This window comes from Medicago truncatula, chromosome 6 (assembly GCF_003473485.1).
Source record: "Medicago truncatula cultivar Jemalong A17 chromosome 6, MtrunA17r5.0-ANR, whole genome shotgun sequence".
Lineage (NCBI taxonomy): Eukaryota > Viridiplantae > Streptophyta > Magnoliopsida > Fabales > Fabaceae > Medicago > Medicago truncatula.
In genome coordinates this window covers 41,979,649-41,999,195 of record NC_053047.1, presented here as the reverse complement: position 1 = coordinate 41,999,195, position 19,547 = coordinate 41,979,649, and the positions used below count along the sequence as shown (strand labels likewise).

The following is a 19,547-nucleotide window of genomic DNA, read 5'->3' as shown; positions in this document are numbered from 1 at the left end:
ATAAATAAATATTTGCTATTTGAAAAAATTGTAGGTTACATTGTTTATATATATCATTTATGTAATTTTTTAGGGCTTATATCGTTTATGTACCATGTATTGAATCAGTTTTGATAATATTAAACTATACTAAAAAGTTGTTAAATTTATTATTTATTTAACTTAAGTATTTCATTGTATCCTACAATTATCTAAAGTAACAGTAAATATATCATTATAAAATGAAGACAAAGAAGATAATTTAAATAATATTATTTAGCGCGCAATGTTTATTTTAATCACCATCATCAAAGACCATAAAATCTATGAAATTATTAAAGGGAAATAAATACAAACCGAATTCAATTATTGAATGCCAAAACATTGGTTAAATGACATGTCATAGAACATTTTATCATCTGCGATATTTAATTGAATTATAACAAACACATGTGTAATTCCTACACATGGAACATTTTAACATCAGCGATATCTATTTGAATCTTAACAAACACACGTGTAATTCCTACATTGCGGTTTAAGAGGAAGCACATAGTCAATTTTTGCTACACGATGAGAGTCTGCATGACATTCAGGAATTGCTGTAATGATAAAAGAGAATATAAAAATGTTAGTAATTAAAGGGGATAAAAGGTTAGGTAAGAAGTAAAGAAAAAATTGTAAAACAATGAATGATAACTTACCGACAATGTTCATTGCAATGAAAAATAGTGAAAGAAAGTGGATCGTAATATAAACAAACTTAGTGACTTTAGCCATATTTTTCCCTTTTGCATGAAAAAAATAGAAAAGGATTTGATGAATTTATAATGTATAAAGCACACGGTTTCTTTATACAAATTAAATAGTTGTTATAAGATTTAGTAAAATATCTCTTAACTACATAAATTAAATAGTTGTTATAAGACTTAGTAAAATATCTCTTAACTACATTGAAGTGTTACGTTATGTTTGTCCCATGGACAAAATTAAACAGGAGGTCACCTAAAAAAAATTCATTTATATAAAATAATTTTTAATTTACCGTTTTGAGATAGAAAAAGGAAAATTACAAAAAATAGAATAAAATTTTGTAACATGTGACACACTTTCCTGAGATGAGTTTAAATATAGAATCTAATAAAAAATACAAGAAAATAAATTTCAATTTGAAACATTCACAAACATAAAAGTTTTCATATAATAAATATGTGAAATTAACATAATTAAAAAGAGAAATGCTTAATTAAAAGATCGAGAAACTTACTATTATTTCATAGTGTACGAAATTCACTCTAAAGTAACTTATATGCTAGTCGATCCATACATCGATTACCTCATAATAACGTAAATAAACCTTTTTCGGGTTGGGTTCTAAGATGAATCTCTATTTTGTTTGTTGGATTATTTTAATATAAGTTTTTTTATTCATTTATTTTATGAATCCTATTTAATTTTACTGTAACGTAAGACTTTTCTTCTTCCGAGCGAACCAAACTTGAGATAACAGTACTTAGAAAGGCAACATACCTAATATTGGTGAATACCTACCTGAATCAAGAAGTAACTAATAACAGACCACATAATTAGGAAAACGTAAGAGCTCAAGATTTAAATCCACATAGTAACTTTATTCTTTTTAAATCAATCCTTTGTAAGGTAGACGAGATAGGGCTGCCCGTTTGTAGAACTACCAATAGCGAGAATATGTTGATGTCCTTCTAAGATTTAGCTGACGAGGGAACCTCTAGGATATAGCGAATTTAGGAACCCTAATGTCCTTCATTGATTGCAATACGTATGAGAGAGTAAGACCTACATGTACCTCTAGCGCGAAAGTGTATCTTAGATTGACGACCGTAAACACTAACTTGTGTAGAAACTCCAAAGTAAGGTTGCCACTCAATACGTGGAGGAGAATGAACCAGACCTCTGAGGTAAGGCCTCACACGCACAAACCCGTGTGACAGTAGGTGCAACTTGACACCTGATAGGCAGTAAAACTCTACGAACTCATCACTTAGATAGAAGACGTAAAATCTGAATAATGCTTGACCATTAATTAACAACAAAAAATGAATGAAGGAGATTCGAATAATCGTAACCGTCATTAACATCCTGCAATCAAAAAGAGGTTAACTCCTAAACTCTTGCTATGCTGCAAATAGACTAATTTGCAAAACCCCCTTTATCTTTTATTTTATTTTATTTTATTTTATTGTTTCCAAAAAAGTAACATGAATTGCCTAGTTGAAATGTCAATCCTTGTGGATACGATACTCTACTTACACTTTATTATTTGGTAAACGATTTGGTAGAATTGCCCAAATCCAACCATCAAATTTTTGACGCCGTTGACGGAGATTGTTGATGTTTTCGACAAAGGCAATTTAAATTACTTAATCGTATATGTTTTTTTTTATTACTTTTTTATTTTTTATTTTTTTTATTTTCATTATTGTTTTAAAACCAATTTTTAAATATATATATATATAATTCTGATTGATTCTGTCCTACTAATAACTTTGTTTAGTTTTGTTTCATGTGTGATACCAGGCCAAAACAAGTATTCTTCGGTAAGGGAAAGGACAAAACTAAACGAGACCTTCGAAACTTAGTACATACAACTTGCAAGAGAAAGGACGAATCAATCGGAGATCATCTCATTTTAGGACTATTCATCACTGGTGACAGGAAAGACTATTTATAATGGTCCAGTAATGGAAGAAAATTGAACCGAGCGAAACTAAACCGTTACAACAATTTGGTTAAAGCAAACTAAATTGTTAGTGGTTCTTTTTAAACCGAACCGAACAGGTATGGACTTTTGGCGTATTGGTTCTGTTTTTCCAATCAAACCAGAACTACTTTTACAAAAACTTGAACTATAACTTTTCAAATTGCCATTGTCAAATCATATTAAGTTTGTTAAAAAAAAAAAAAAACTAAAACCGAACCGAAGATTAGAGCTGCTTGAAAAAAAAAACGAAGCGGAAATAATTGAAGTGTGATTGGCAATTCATGAATGAACTGATCAGTATTTGTTATGTTTAACCGATCGATTTTTGTTATGTTTAATAGTCCTAACGACATTCTTATATGTTATTGGGAAACGCTAATGCCCCCGGGCACTGGTTAAGGATATGAAAAAGGAAATTATATAGTAGTTAATGCATTGAAATTGTGTAATTAATTGATAATAAAGTCAGAAACAGTTTCCTTTTATGGTATGCTTAACCCGTGCCCCGGAGGTACCGGTTAGCAGGACCCTATGTTATTATGAGTAATAATATTTTCAGAACAAGTTATGAATAATTCAATAAGTTCTTAATTCAAATACATTCTCTAATTATCACATTTATTGTTAAGTGAGCAATTTTTGGTTGTGATTGCAATACTGACATAATAAAATGTAAAATAATCATTTGGATGAGGACTAACGCTGGATCAATAAGAACCATTGCGGATTCTGCATTTCCATTATCAGTATTCTTAAACATCTTAGAGATCCCAAAATCAACTATCTTATAGGTGGCTTGCATCCATGGTGTAGGTAGTAGTCCAATCCTTCAATTCAAATACATCATTCATCAAAACATCTTTAAACATTACAAAAGAATATAGTTGCAGAAAAATATTCATGCATGTTAGAATAGTAGCCATGGTTCAAAAGAAAACAGATACGAGATAATATTTTCCATCACTTGGAATGGCTTTAGAGACAATAATGACTCTAGAAAAGAATGTTGTATGTGTGTTTGTATAAAATTATGGCTATCTAGGAAATTTTGGTTATGCATATTTGTGGTTGAAGTAGACAATTTTTTTTTAAAAAAATCCTAGATATTTCGGTTAATTCATAATCGATTTCAAAAGTAATTTTTTAGCATCCACAAATTCCAAACGCTAAGTAGCGTCAACACTTTAAATACCTTTTAGCATCAATTTTAGCATCCACATTTGTAGATGCTATTTTAGCGTCAGTTGGATTCTAGTGTATAACTTCAAGGCTTTTATTGTCGTCACTTTTTTGAATGCTATGCTGATGCTAAAAGTATTTCTGATTCACAAAGTGTATAATATCTGATTCAGGTCATCATTTCGTAAAACACTTTTGACATAAAAGTATTTTTCTCTGATTTTATGTTAAAAATGACCATGGATTACTTTAGTGAAAGCCTTATAAGCTGTATCAAAATAATAATAAAAATTCATATTCGCTATTTGAAAAAATTGTATGTTACATTGTTTATATATATCATCTATGTACTTTTTTTAGGGGATATGTCGTTTATGTATTGAATCAATTTTGATAGTATTAAATTATACTAAAATTTGTTGAATTTATTATTTATTTAATGTAAGTATTTCATTGTAACCAATAATTATCTTTTTTTTTTTGGTGGCCGGGGTTCGAACCATGGAACTTGCATATATTATGCATTGTTCAAATCAGCTGAGCTATGTTCACAAGGACGTATCCTATAATTATCTAAAGTAACGGTAAGTTTATTATTATGAAATAAAGACAAAGAAGTAAATCAAAATAATATTATTTAGCGCGCTATGTTTATTTTAATTACCATCATTAAAGAGGGTAAAATCTGTGAAATTATTAAAGAAAAACATATACAAAACAAATTAAATTATTGAATGCCGAATCATTAGTTAAATGAAATGTCATGTAACATTTTATCATCAGCGATATTTATTTGAATTATAACAAACACATGTGTAATTCACACATGGAACATTTTATCGTCATCGAAATTTATTGGAATGATAACAACCACATGCTTCATTCCTACATTGCGGTGTCCGAGGAAGCACACACTTAATTTTTGTTACACAATGAGAGTCGTCATGACAAAAAGTTGCTGTAATGATAAAAGAGAAGATATAAATGTTACTAATTAAAGGGGATAAAAGGTTAGGTAATAAGTTAAGAATAAAATTTTAAAATAATAAACAATGACTTACCGGTGGCATCGTTCTTTGCAATGAAAAATAGTGAAAGAAAGTAGATCGCAATATAAACGAACTTAGTGACATTAGCCATATTTTTCTCTTTATCATGAAATAAATAAAAAATAATTTGATAAATTTATAATGTATCAAGCACACGGTTTCTTTACACAAATTAAATAGTTGTTATAAGACATAGTAAAATGTGTCTTAACTACATTGAAGAGTTAAGTTTGTCCCTTTGATAAAATTAGTGAAGAGGTAACATAAAAAAATTCCATTTATGTGAAATAATTTTTATTTTACCCTTTCGAGATAGAAAATGGAAAATTACAAAAATGAAATACAATTTGGGAACATGTGTCACACTTTATTGAGAAAGAGTTTAAATATAGAATCTAATAAAAAATACAAGAAAAATTTCAATTTAAAACATTCATAAACAGATAAGTTATTACATGATAAACATGTGAAATTAACGTAAGCAAAAAGATGAATACTTCATTAAAAGATCGAGAAAACTTACTATTGTTTTATCATAGTGTACAAAATTGACTCTAAAGTAACTTATCTGCTAACCGATCTATACATCGACTACCTCATAATAACGTTAAAAAAAACTATGGACTGTAAAAATGAAATTTAGGTAACTCTGTAGCTTAAACTTCCGTCCCCTCTTCAAGTGTTTCCATCTTTTCATCTACCTATACAACAATGAGTAATTATATGGAAACATGGGAAGTGAGAAATCATATCCAATAAAGTAAAACTAGTACTACCTCCGTCCCTAATATAGGACCCTTTTGAAAAAATAACGGGAATTAAGATAGTGGATATTTGTATTAAATATGTTTGCAATTACTATTGTTTTTACAATTTTATCCTTTAAGAGAGAGAGTTGGTTTATGTTTTCAATATGTTATTTATTGTTGATTGAAGAAAAAGATGTATAATAATAGGGGCATGTATGTAAAGAAATAATTAATGTAGTTGGAAATAGCAAAATGGTCTTATAAAAAGGGACAAAAAAATTCTCAAAAGGGTCTTATAATTAGGGACGGAGGTAGTAATAAACATTAAACATCAATCATCAACATCATGCAAAAGAATGTAAGATCCACCCTAATCATTGATAACTAAATTCAGGAAGTGCACCAGACTGTTTTCTAGTAATAAAGTAGTAAGTAAAATCGTCTATACGGAAATTGTCGTTTTAACTAGGCAACTACCTAAACTTATTAAAACAGTAAATAATGTAAAATGGGAGGGGGAGTTTTCAAGTTTGATTTCATTGCAAAACAGTTAAGTTGATTATTGAAAATTAAAGGTTTTGATTGCAGATTTTAATGGTAATTGTGATTCATTGAATCCTCTCTATTTCTTTGTTGGATTAATTCTCATTAATTATCAGTTATTGGAATAAGGGTTTTCTTAAAGTGGTTAGCTAGTTCGATGGGATCTAACGTCCCTCCATATATATATATATGTCAAGTTGTTCATCTGATCACCCTTAGATCATATGTTCACTACATGATACAAGGTCGTCATGTTGCTCCATATATATTAGAAATTCGTTATGAGATGATGAAAAACCAAGGCTAGTTAGTCAATTTATTGCCTTTGAAGTAATTTCTTGTTTTATCTCCACTGCACTTTTTTGAGATAAGGATTTATCATAATATCTATATATGTATATTTAGTAGTCCAAAAGACAAGGTTTAGCTTGAGTTGTAATGTTACTTTGTTTGTTTTGGTATGTTTGGATAAAAAAAATTGAACTCTAAGGGTGTGTTTGGATGGAGGGTTTAGGAGTGGAAGGGAGGGGGGTTTACTTTTCTTTTTTAAATTACAAATATTATAAAATGATTTTTTGAAAATTGAATTAGCAACATGATAAATAATCATATAATACTTCAAATACACTTAGAGTGTGTTTGGATGGGGGAATGTTTTGAGGGAATTCAACTCCTTTGAGGTGCATTTTATTGTTTGGTTCCACCTCAAACAAACATTTTGGAGGGGCTGGATTATTACATATCATTTTCCTCCAACCAACCTTTGCAAAGTCACCTCTTAAAGCATTATACATTCTTTTAATAGAGAAATTAGCTTGTTGAAAAATACTGCCATCAACACTTGAAATAGTCTTTGTTGCACCAAAGACTTTTTTTATTACCCATGGAGCTTGTGCAGACACATCCATGAGTAGCACATTCCTCCCCTTAGTGTAATATTCACGAACCCATTTCACCCATAAAACATCCTTCTTGTTGGCCAAATTCCAAAGAAGTTTACAAATTGCAGTTTGATTCCAAACTTTCAAATCAATTACATTCCACCCACCAGCTGTCTTAGGTAGACATATACGCTCCCAAGCAATAAGAACTCTTTTGGAAGTGCCAGATTTTCCGGTCCAGACAAATACCCTACAAGCTGTTTGAATAAGTTTTAGAACCTTATGAGGAAGCACAAAAACCTGACTCCAATAAGTTTGAACACCAAACAAGACTGATTTGATAAGTTGTAACCTACCAGCATACATAACAACCTAGAAGACCAATTTTCGATTCTACAAATAATCCTCTTCACCAAAGGTTGACACTGAATAACAGATAATTTTTTGGATGACAAGGGGACCCCAAGGTACCGAAAAGGAAGCTCATCTTTGATGAGGTTAAACTTAGTGACAATAGCATCTTGAAAGCTCATGGATACACCTCCCAAATAAATTGAGCTCTTAACCTGATTTGCTTTAAGGCCAAAAGCAGCACTAAACAAGCTAAAAGCTTCAAAAAGTTGTGAGACAGAATTCACATCACCTCTAGAAAATAGCAGCAAATCATCAGCAAAACACACATGAATTAAGTTCAACCTTTTACATCTTGGGTGGAACCGGAAAGCAGCATTATTGATGATGGTAAATGTTTCATCAACTTTAACATTAAGATACCTTTGAATATACATTATCAAAACAGAGTGTTTGGCAATATCTTTATCCGTCTTACGCGAGTTACCTGCCATTATGAAATCATTCTCAAAAGGTCGGTCAAAGAGTAATCTTTGTTGTAACAAAATGGACAACGATATATCGAATCTAAGATTTTAAACTTGTAGTAATCATCCTTCAGTGTTTTGTAATGTCTATGCTCATACTCTACTAAATCAGATTCACGGGTATGTTCAGATTTTCTGTACATAACAGTAGTATGGTTGTTATTATGAGCCCTAATAACCAAAATTTGTACTCCTTCCCTGTTCAGATTGTTTCAGTTGTTGTTGTTGTTGTGGTCGTCAACCTTAGCTGTCAACGCCGCCATCTAATCTGACAGAGCTTTGATGGCTGCAGTTAAAGCCGCGATTTTTGTCACTGGTTGATCTCTCATGGCTGATCACATTAGGAAAAGAACTGGAGAAACCTGCTCTGATACCAACTGACGCAGTCGGAACGTAGGCTAACAAGTGCTAAACCTAGATAGAAAAGAACAAGTTTGCAAGTGACAAACATCTGAAAATAGTGTTATAGAATCCACCAGAAATTTAGAAAACTCTATAAAATATTATTGAATGAATAAAAGTTTCTTCGTAGGCTACAACTGTTAGAAAACTCTATATAAAATATTATTGAATTAATAAAAGTTTCTTCCTAGGCTACAACTGTTAAGCTTAAATAGGAAAATAACAAAACCCTAATGGGCCAAAAATAACAAACAGAAAATTACTAAAACTAAAGCTAAAATAAAAATACTATGGAAACCCTCATACGTCAGCCCCACCACCTCTAAAGAACTCGACCTCTAATAAAGAACTTCTCATGCATGTTGACTCCTCCAATGAACAGGAGACCACCCTCCAAGGTCCCATTGAATGAAATGAAAAGATGGTACGCTTTGGAAAACATAGCAGGTGACATTATATGCCATTGAAGGAATGTAATAGATGCTCTTCCACCGCGAATATCCCACACATCCACATGAGAAACATAAGTAACCCGATAAGTGTGAGGCATTGAATATTCCAACCTAGTTGCCTCTATTCAGATACTTTCTTGTGTGATAGCCTCCAAATTCTCGTTATTTTTTATTGCTTCCTCTATTTTGGTTGCCAAGTTATAGTCCTTTAATTTTTAGCAACTAATTAAACTTGTTATTTTCCCTTTTGCATCCATACGTGTAGTTTTACCTCCTCCACTTTCTTGATTTGTGATCCTTTTCAATAGATTTAACTGAATTGACATGTTCTTGTAAAATCTGCAGCTTCTTCAAGTGATTTGATATTTTCTCTTCGAAATCAGTTTTCTCTATCTTTAAAGAACTTGAATCCTCAACAATTCGATTGTTTCTACCACGTGGAACGCCATCTGATCTGACAAAGCTTTGACGGCCACAGTTAAAGCCGTGATTTTCTTCACTCACTGATCTCCTACTACTAAAAAAATTAAATTTAGTGAGGGAAAACGTAAAATCCCTCTCTAATTCCGTCACTAAATTTTGCGACCAAGAAATTTATGAGGAATTTCATTTTTTCGGTCACTAATTTCCCTCGCTAATTTTGCTTTTTCTAGTAGTGTCCCATGGCTGATTAAGTTAGGAAAAGAACGGGAGAAACCTGCTCTGATACCAACTGACGCAATTAGAAGCGTAGGCTAGCAAGCGCTAAACCTTGATTGAAATAAATAAGTTGGCAAGCGAAAAACTTGTGAAAATAGGAATCCGGAATCCACCAAAAATTGAAAAAAAACTCTCTAAAGTTAGGTTAACACCTTCACTAACTAAACCTACTAACTAAGATTGAAATATGAATTAATCTTCAACAGTAACAAACACACAACAATACCACAATAAAGAAAAAATAGAATGCGTCAGATTGGATACGTTCATAAAATACTTTCATCATTTTACCAAACAAAGAACATATTCAACAATGAATTTTATTATTCTCACCAACATAAGCAATACGTATAGATGATTGATGTAGGAGGGTTTCCATAATATTTTCTAAAATATTTTTATTTTAGCATTTTAGTAATTTCCTTTTTTTGTTTTAGTTTATTATTTTTGGCCCAGTTGGGTTTTGTTATTTTCCTATTTAAACTTAACAGTTGTAGGAGGAAACTTTTTATTTATTGAATAATATTTTAGAAAGTTTTTCTCAATTTTTGGTGGATTCCGGATTCCTATTTTCAATATTAAAATGTTATGGATACTTTAGAGTGGAAACTATAAAAGAATGGTAAAACTTTTTATTAATTTTAACTAAACTCTCTAAAGTATCCATAACATTCTAATATTTCTCTTGATTATGTATGTGCCTGTTCGATCTATTAGTTATTTTACTAGTTTATTGTTTAATTTGTTCTTGTTCATTAGGAATCAATGTTATGACTTAGCCAGTGTTTGGTACAGATGTGGCGTGAATGCAACCATGCGTTTAGTGTGAAGCTAAACTATGTAGCTTATTAACATTCGGTGAATTCGACATCGAAACTATTTGGACGCGTAACCAAACTTGCTATTTTGTGTAAATGATATTGCAATGGAAAATCAATGCTTATACACAATTTCATATTTATTTTTTTACAAAGTGTAAGATTGGAGTTTAAAACTCATGGCTCGAAAACGATTAATAAAATATAGTACTTGATTCAGGTTGTCATTTTGTAAAATGCTTTCGAAAGAAAGTGATTTTTACTGATTTTATATTAAAAATGGCCATGAATTCTTTTAGTAAGCCTTATGAACTGTTTTAAAATAATAAAAAAAGAAATATTATCTATTTGAGAAAATTGTGTGTTACATTGTTTATATATATTAGATTTTTGACCCGTGCTCAGCTCGGGTTTAATGTAAAGGGATTGACATACAGATAATAAAATGCACTATATAATAGGTAATGGTGAAAAAAATAACACGTGATACTCCATAGTAGACAAAATAAAACATTTCATAAAATGTATGAAATTCGAAAATATTATAAAAGAAAATTCGGTAATCCTATCAATAATTCGGGTATATATAACCAAGTTTAGATGGAAATTAGGGTAGCCGAAAAAAAAGTATAAAATAGAAGGTGTCAAACGTGATCATTGATATGCTCATAGTTTCTACAACAAACGTGCAACACCAAATAAGTGTAGAAAATATTTTCTTAAAAAAAAAAAAAATAGCAAGAGGATAGGAATGAAATTGGTGCGATGCATTTTTTTAGATGAAATTTGTTAGGTTAAATAATTGCAACCCTAATAAAGCAAATGAGAGGGAAAAAATTAGGTTTAATAAATAAGGATAAGTTAGAAAATATTTTCTTCAAAAAACGGAAAAAGGCAAGAGGATATGAATGAAATTGGTGCGATGCATTTGTTTTTAGATGGAATTTGTTAGGTTAAATAATGGCAAACCTAATAAACCAAATGAGCGGAAAAAAATTAGGTTAAATTGTTGCAGACCAAACGAAATTAATAAATAAGGATCATTTATATGCATTTTTTTAGGGGATATATCGTTTATATACCATTAATTGTATTGAATCAATTTTGATAATATTAAACTATACTAAAAGTTGTTAAATTTATTATTTATTTAACTTAACTATTTCATTGTAATCTATTTGGGATTGGCCTAGTGGTTGACTTGGGATCTTGGAGTTCGCTCCTCCAGAGATCTCAGGTTCGATTAACTAAAGTAACAATTAACTAAAGTTCGATTAAAAAAGAACTCTTTCATTGTATCCTACAAACAATTAACTAAAGTAACAATAAATATATTAATATAAAATGAAGACAAAGAAGATAATCTTAATAATATTATTTACTGCACAATGTTTTTTAAATTACCATCATCAAAGACCACAAAATCTGTGAAATTATTAAAGGGAAATAAATACAAAACAAATTCAATTATTGAATGCCAACTCATTAGTTAAATGACATGTCATAGAACATTCATAATTATTTGAATTATGACAAACACATGTGTAATTCCTACACATGGAACACTTTATCATCAACGATATTTATTTGAATCATAACAAACACATACATAATTCCAACATTCCGGTTTCTGAGGAAGCACACAGGTAATTTTACCTACACAATGAGAGTTCGCATGACATTCACGACCTCCTATGATGATAAAAAGAAGGTAAAAATTTTAGTAATTAAAGGGGATAAAAGCTTACGTAAGAAGTATAAAAAACAATTGTAAAATAATGAAAGATGACTTACCTGCAACGTTCATTGCAAGGAAAAATAGTGAAAGAAAGTGGATTATAATATAACCAAACTTAGTGACTTTAGCCATATTTTTCCTTTTTGCATGAAACAAATAAAGAAGGATTTGATGAATTTATAATGTATAAAGCACATGATTTCTTTATACAAATTAAATAGTTGTTATAAGATTTTGTAAAATATCTCTAACTACATTGAAGTGTTATGTTTGTCCTTTGGACAAAATTAAACAGGAGGTCACATAACAAAATTTCATTTATATGAAATAATTTTTATTTTACCTTTTTGAGATAGCAAAGGGAAAATTACAAAAAATAAAATAAAATTTGGGAATATGTGACACACTTTCCCAATAATAAGTTTAAATATAGAATCTAATAAAAAAATACAAGATTTTTTTTTATCAATTTTAAACATTCACAAACGTATAAGTTTTTTTTTTTTTTTTGAAGAAGTTAAATTGGAATAAATTGCTCAATCAAAACGTTCTTCTTCCTATCACAAGATGTTCCAGGAAAAGAACGAAAGTCACAAACTATTTACAGAAAGATGGAAACAAAAAGCAAAAACAAAAAATAGAGAAAGAAATAGTATACAAACGTATCAGTTATCACATAATAAATATGTGAAATTAACATAATTAAAAAGAGGAATGCTTCATTAAAAGATCGAGGAAACTTACTATTGTTATTTCATAGTGTACGAAATTGACTCAAGTAACTTATATGCTAGCCAATCCATATATCGCCTACCTCATAATAACGTAAATAAAATATCTATGGAATGTAAAAATGAAATTTAATAACCCTGTAGCTTAAAATTTCATCTCCTCTTCAAGTGTTTGCATCTTTTCGTCTACCTACACAACAATAAGTATCCACATGGAAACATACGAAGGAGGTTATGGTTCCTAACCAAGTACAAATTTTAAGACAAAAATTTAATTTTTATATTTTTCATATGTTTGTGATGATTCCTGCTGCATAAAATAGGTGTGCTTGTTTGGTTATGGTTCTTTCCTGCAGTCTCTTTAAGGAATGAAGTTGAATATGGAAATACTACATTGCCATGCACTATAAATTTGCAATTAAAGGCTCTTTAGCTATGAAGCCTAGATACATGATATGATACTGATACGATACGGCACTGATATGCCGATAAGGGAAAATTTTAAAATTCAAGATACGATACGGCTGGGATACTTCAATAAAAAAATAAATTTAACTACATATTAAAACTCAAAATACAAAATATGGACTAAAACTCAAAAGCAACAAAAATTGGCGCAAAACCTAGACCAAACAGACATAGAAAAACGATAAGGCACATCAGTGAAATTGCATTCACAAAACAATCAACAATAGCATCGTTTTAAAACAAACAACGACAACAATAGACGTATAAATCTAAGTAATATTAATAATAAAGAAAGCGACGATTAGTCAATTACATATATGATATATCATAAATAGAAAACATCATTACTTAGTCAATTACATATATACCAAATATAATAGAAACATCAGGTAGCTCGCACAAATTAGTTTTCCACCGCCAATTGCTCGTATCCCAGATGTATCTGAAAAGGATTGGAGAATTGTTTTTAAAAAAAGTAACATTTAATCTTCTGATACTCTCCTGATACGTATCGAGAAGTATCGGGCAAGTATCGGTGCATGATACGCAGGGGATATGGTACATCATCCATTTTAAAGTATATGGGCTTCACAACTCTTTAACATGAATTGTTGTGTGTGGAGTGCAGAGAGTTATTATGCATGCTTTATATCCACAGCAAGAAAACTAAATTTGCATGTGCTGAAAATAAGGGCTAGCTATTTGAATATGTCTTCTATATAGATATAGATTTTACGTCAACTAAACTAAATGAAAATAATAGACTTTGCAATGCTTTGATTATCAAAATAGGCATTGTCATTAAAGTTAAAGGTGATTGAATAGGCTGTACTAACATCTTGATTATCTTCAACCTCAATAGAACTAAGATACTCATCAAAAATCTCGTGATCCTTGTTGTTCAAAAGGTTGACAATGATTGGATGGGCCGTAAAAGCATGTAGCCAAAATTTAGGAACAGTCTTGAGAACTTTCCCGCGTTTATCAGTAAGCACCTTCAGAACCATATTTTAATCCCGCCGGAACCAATTATGGACTACACCATTAAAGTATTGTAACAGCCACACTAAACGTATCTAAAAAGTTTAGCATGTGCATTATCTTTAGTACTGGATACATTAAAATTTACAACATAAAGAATTCGAATGAATATTATACACAACAATTCGCGTTCATACATAGAATAATACAACACTATCTATCCAAAATATAGTAAAACACTCTTAAATCCATAAAGAACATCATGCAGAGGGTACAAACGAATCCTTGCTGAATATCCATTCGGCCACAAGCTTGTTACATCCTGCTAGCCAGCCTGCTGATCTGAAACAAATAAGGATTGGGATGAGACATAATGTCTCAATGGGTTCTACCTAATCCTACGCTATAGGTAACCTCGGGGAAAATCTAGGGTCACCACGTGTCTACAATACAACCTGTCGATTGATTATACGTGTGTGGAATATGCTTACTTAGACGGTCGTGCATACTAGATCCGTCATAGGTTCTTCGTGTCATAACTCATAAGTCTTGTCTTACATTCTACATGTCATGGCGGTCAAGGGAACCTAAGACCGCTACGTCAAGATACGATAAACGTGTCAAGACCTAATCATAAGCTATCCATGACATGATCCTAAACTGGATGATCGGGGAGATACTAAGACCGACGACACCTTAGAACATTTGTTATATGACAAACTTTTCATATTATAAATTCTTTAAGGTTTTTGATAAAATTCAAATGAAGAATTGAATGTTATTTGAACATCTCAAAAACAACATTTATAAGAGAGAGAAATAAGTAATTAAAAATAAAAAGGTTGTCGAGATAACATTTCTCAATAAAAATCTACCATGGAAACACACTTTTTTCTTTTACAATTGAGGAAAAAACAAAAACAAGAAAGCACGCCTATGTCTATCAACAATCTACAAAGGAAGACTCTTTTCTTTGTGTGATGGGACAACTACACTTTTTTAGTCTGATGTTTGGATGAAAATAGGTGTTTTATGTGATAGGTTTAGAAGATTATTTGATTTAGGTGAGAATCGATTGGGGACAGTAGCTAAGATGTATGCTTTAGGGTGGACTATCAGGGCTGATGCTTGGAAATGATGACGTCGGTTATTTGTGTGGATGGAGGAGATGTTTGGGGAGTGTAGTGCGATGTTAATCTAATAATTTTGAATTTGGTTGTTGTCTTGAAAAGCAAGAAGAAATAGTTTTCATCAGAGTACACTAGAAGAAACTCATTTTCAATATTCATTCATTCATGAGCGGTTTCACCCATTTTGGTCGTGTAAATTATGTTTTTGAGGTTACTTTTATATATTGGTATGTAACTTTGAGGTTACTTTTATATATTGGTATAACTAATAATACAAAAAAAAATAAAAAATATATCATTATTTATTGAAGTGAGAAAATCAAAAAGAACCATTTTAAAAGGAAGAAATCAAATAAACCCTAAACATTAAATATGAGATAGATTTTCTCATGTTTAATAAAAATTCGACTTCTTCCGGTGCATCCTCCTTATTGTAATTTGAAAATAAATCTCTGAAGCCCTGAATTCAACTTCTCTCGTTTGTTTGTTTACTTCAATTGTTAGGGTTAGAATTTTCTTTCTGATTAAGGCAACTCCAATTGTTGATTTATAAGTTCATTTTTATTTATTTCATTTAAGAGTAAGCAAGAACAGTATACTCTTTTTTCCTCCAAGTCTGTCATTGATAAATTTATAATGTATAAGGTGTAACAACCCGATTTTTAGCTAGATTTATTTTAATTATTTTTATTATGTGTTTTATGTGTTTGTGTGTGATTATTCATCATTAGGTGCATTTTCATTGTTTCTGTGTTAGAAGGGTATTTTGGTCATTTTGTGAGAACAGGTAAATTATAAGTTTTGGTGAGAATTACTTTTGGTGAGTAGTGAGAACCGATGTTTTACTAAGTTACTAGAGTAATATTTAAGGTTTAGTGAATTACCGTTAGAGTGTAGAAACATTCAAGATGTAAATAGAAATGGGTTAAGTCCATTAAGTGGAGGGTTGGGTCCATTAAGGAGACTTGATATAAAAACCTACACTTATGAGAAATTTCCTCATACTTTCATTCATAAGATATTTTTGGAGAGAATAGAGAGAGAAAGTGGGAGAAAGAGGAGAAAAGGGTTAGAGAGAAGAGGACTTGAAGAATCAAGGGTTGGGAGAAGAGCTAGGAGCAAAATTGAAGCCTAAGCTAGAGAGATTAACCTACTAAGGTAAGGGGGTTAGAATTCATCATAATTACTTATTGTAATTTTCAATTATTTGTATGAAAAGTGCTTAATTGGATGAATTGATTAATTGTTCATAAATGATGAAATTCATGCTCTAATTATGATGCCATGTTTAGATGTATGAAGTTATAAATAATTGAATTGTTGTTGGTTGAATTACATGTTCAAAGTATGAAAAATGGGTATATGATGAAAATATGCTCAATTGGTGAATTATGCATTGTTGTTGATAAATTATGATAAGTTTCATGATCAATTGATGTTGTTGTTGTTAAGTCATGTTGTTGATGATAATTCATGGCTTGGGTTTGCATGATTCGTTGGTTGTTGAGAAATGAGATGTTACGCTGTTGGTGTTTTGGTAAAATTTGTGAATTGGTCCAATTGTCAAGTGTTTTCAAGTTTGATTGAGTCTTTTTAGTCATATTGACCTATAAACATGTTCTGGAAACACAATTGGGCAATGAGGGATCAAAATTGGGGATTTTTGGTGAAAAGGGATTCAAACCCATAACAATTTCTGCAAAACTGTGAACGTTCGCTTAGAGGTTCGCTTAAGCGACCTGTAAGCGAGCATTCATACTGATTTTCTAGGTTAGGTCGCTTAAGCAACCAGTTAGCATGCTGGTAAGTGAAGTTTTCTGGTTGCTAGTGGAACTCGTTCGCTTAAGCGAACATGTGGTCGCTTAAGCGAACTGGTGAGCGACCAGTCAGCGACCAGAAAGCGTGCAATGTGGTTTGTTACTGTAATTCGTTCGCTTAATCGAACCAGGTGGTCGCTTAAGCGAACAGGTCCAGTTTTCAGCCACTTTGATCTTTGTTCCAGGTCTTTGGGGGCCAATCCGAGCTTTGTAAAATGATTCTTTAAACATGCTTAACTACTGTTAGTCCTCTAAAACCCACTGGAACAATGATTAGCTTGCCTAAACTTGAAATTCTTCATTTGAGTCTTAACTTGGAAGTTTTTTTTGGGAATTCTAGACTTTTGTCGAAAACAAACTTTTGCAAACATTGGAACTTGTAAGTCGAACGTACAGCTCATATAGACTTAGGTAAAGCTTGTAAAAGTGGTCAAACATCTTAATCATGTAAAAAGTGATATTTCGGGTGGGAATGTGGAAGGTTGTAAAGAGGGATTTTTCATACGAACTTAAGTTGTTCTTGGGTTAATGTCTAATGATCCGGAAGCGACTTAACTTCATGAATACATGATTGATTAAGGTTGTTTGAGAACTTTCAACTTGTCTATGACGTTTTGTCTTGGGATTGTCAAAGTTGGCCGTTTGCCATTTGACACGTTTCGGCCGGAAATGTTTCTTGAACCAATTGTCTTAAGAATTGTGGTGACCATTTTTATATAACTAAGTGAAGTTGTATGAATGAATGATTGTATTGGATATGATGTTTATCATGAGATGTGTATGCTATCTTACTTAGAATGTAAATAATGCTTGAATGGTGAAACTATATGTGATAGTTGATGTTGAATGACATTGTTGATTATTGATAATCATGTTGATGTGTGATGATGAATACTATGAATTGATTGTGTATGGACATGTTTTCTTGATAATGCAAATGTTGTGGAGATAATCAATATAATTGGGTGTTGTCCTATATATTGAGGTGAAAATTGTGGATTGTTGTCGCATTATCGAGTCCTTGTACATGTTCATGAATCATAGTCGTGTTGAGATTGTAGTTGTAAAAGGGTTGAACTCTTTTACTTCGGAGATTATGTAAGACGGGTGTGAAATCTTACATACGATATTTTTGTTGCATCGAAGGTGACGACCTTGAGGTGATTTGGTACCACATGCATGTATGTGTCGATAGGTGCATATCATGACATGAGTTTTATTGATATATGTGATTGATGATTGTGTATGAATAATTGTGTATTGATATTTGTTCATGACACATGTGATTGGTGATTATTGATGTGAGATATTGGGGTTTAATGTAACTATATGTATGAGAATGTTATTATTGATCAAATACATGATGTTTGAATTGAAATATTCATGTTAACTGTTATTTGGATTATAATGATGTAATACTTATCCCCAGTGGTTTTGACCGCCTACCTGTCTGTATGAATGGGTAGACGTTGTGCAGGATTAGTTGCTCGGTGAGTTTTTGTGCTTGGTGTGGATATCGGGAGCTTTCTCCGATATCGGTGTTTAGAGTTTAGTCGGCTCTGATCTAGGCTTCGTTGTGTCGGTCTAGATTATCTTTTACTTTGGATTTTGTTATGATTGGAGATTACCCGTATGTTGGGATTTTTAGATTCATCTATGTTGATGTAATAATTGATTCATGACATGTATATTTGGATTACTCTGGTTTATACTCCGCTGCGACTGTTGAAGTTTATATACATGTTTATGGTTTTGAATTTTTGTCTGATGGCGTAGCCTCTATTTCTTGAATAAATGTATTGTTCGCATGTTTAATTGTTTTAATAGAAATAGGAGTATTACATAAATCACATGGTTTCTTTATACAAATTAAATAGTTATTATAAGACTTTGTAAAATATCACTTAACTATATTGAAGTGTTATGTTTGTCCCTTGGACAAAATTAAACAGGAGGTCACATAAAAAAAAATTCCATTTATATGAAATAATTATTATTTTACCTTTTCGAGATAGAAAAGGGAAAATTGTAAAAAATAAAATAAAATGTGGGAAGATACACACTTTCCCAAAAATGAGTTTAAATATAGAATCTAATAAAAAATACAAGAATTTTTTTTTTTAATTTGAAACATTCACAAACGTATAAGTGTTGGATCATTGGTGTGATGTTGGAAGAAAAATTGAAAGATTAAACACCACGTAATTATACTTTGATCTAATGTTGTGTGAATTGAAAAAATATAGTGTGGGGTACCACATAAAATATAACACATATTAGTTGTGTTTAAGTTGCGGTATTTAATTTTAAATA

At 31.1% G+C, this 19,547-nt stretch overlaps 1 protein-coding gene and 3 long non-coding RNA genes across 4 annotated transcripts; all 4 read right to left on the bottom strand.

Moving 5' to 3' along the window:
• Nucleotides 1-3,146: 3,146 nt before the first annotated feature.
• Nucleotides 3,147-5,030, bottom strand: LOC11435606 (uncharacterized). The gene is made up of 3 exons (XR_005642202.1): nt 4,960-5,030; nt 4,788-4,856; nt 3,147-3,546 (listed from the first exon to the last, which is right to left on the bottom strand). It is a non-coding gene; the product is annotated as an uncharacterized lncRNA (long non-coding RNA).
• A 573-nt stretch (nt 5,031-5,603) lies between these two features.
• LOC120576124 (uncharacterized) lies at nt 5,604-7,965 on the bottom strand. The gene is made up of 3 exons (XM_039827126.1): nt 7,592-7,965; nt 7,001-7,472; nt 5,604-5,648 (listed from the first exon to the last, which is right to left on the bottom strand). The coding sequence occupies exons 1-3, from the start codon at nt 7,963-7,965 to the stop codon at nt 5,604-5,606; spliced, it is 891 nt and encodes a 296-aa protein (XP_039683060.1).
• A 3,781-nt stretch (nt 7,966-11,746) lies between these two features.
• On the bottom strand, nt 11,747-13,213 carry LOC120575956 (uncharacterized). The gene is made up of 3 exons (XR_005642201.1): nt 12,852-13,213; nt 12,164-12,246; nt 11,747-12,061 (listed from the first exon to the last, which is right to left on the bottom strand). It is a non-coding gene; the product is annotated as an uncharacterized lncRNA (long non-coding RNA).
• Nucleotides 13,214-14,416: 1,203 nt separating this feature from the next.
• Nucleotides 14,417-16,553, bottom strand: LOC120575909 (uncharacterized). Its single transcript, XR_005642154.1, has 2 exons — nt 15,748-16,553; nt 14,417-14,629 (listed from the first exon to the last, which is right to left on the bottom strand). It is a non-coding gene; the product is annotated as an uncharacterized lncRNA (long non-coding RNA).
• Nucleotides 16,554-19,547: the final 2,994 nt, after the last annotated feature.

Bases quoted from the DNA above. Each gene is read 5' to 3' on its own strand.
- LOC120576124 (XM_039827126.1), bottom strand. From the start codon at position 7,965: ATGGCAGGTAACTCGCGTAAGACGGATAAAGATATTGCCAAACACTCT. The intron at 7,473-7,591 runs GTACCTTGGGGT...GTATGCTGGTAG, and splicing joins AAAGATGAGCTTCCTTTTCG to GTTACAACTTATCAAATCAG. The intron at 5,649-7,000 runs GTTGGTTGGAGG...ATTGTTGTATAG, and splicing joins TAAGAGGTGACTTTGCAAAG to GTAGATGAAAAGATGGAAAC.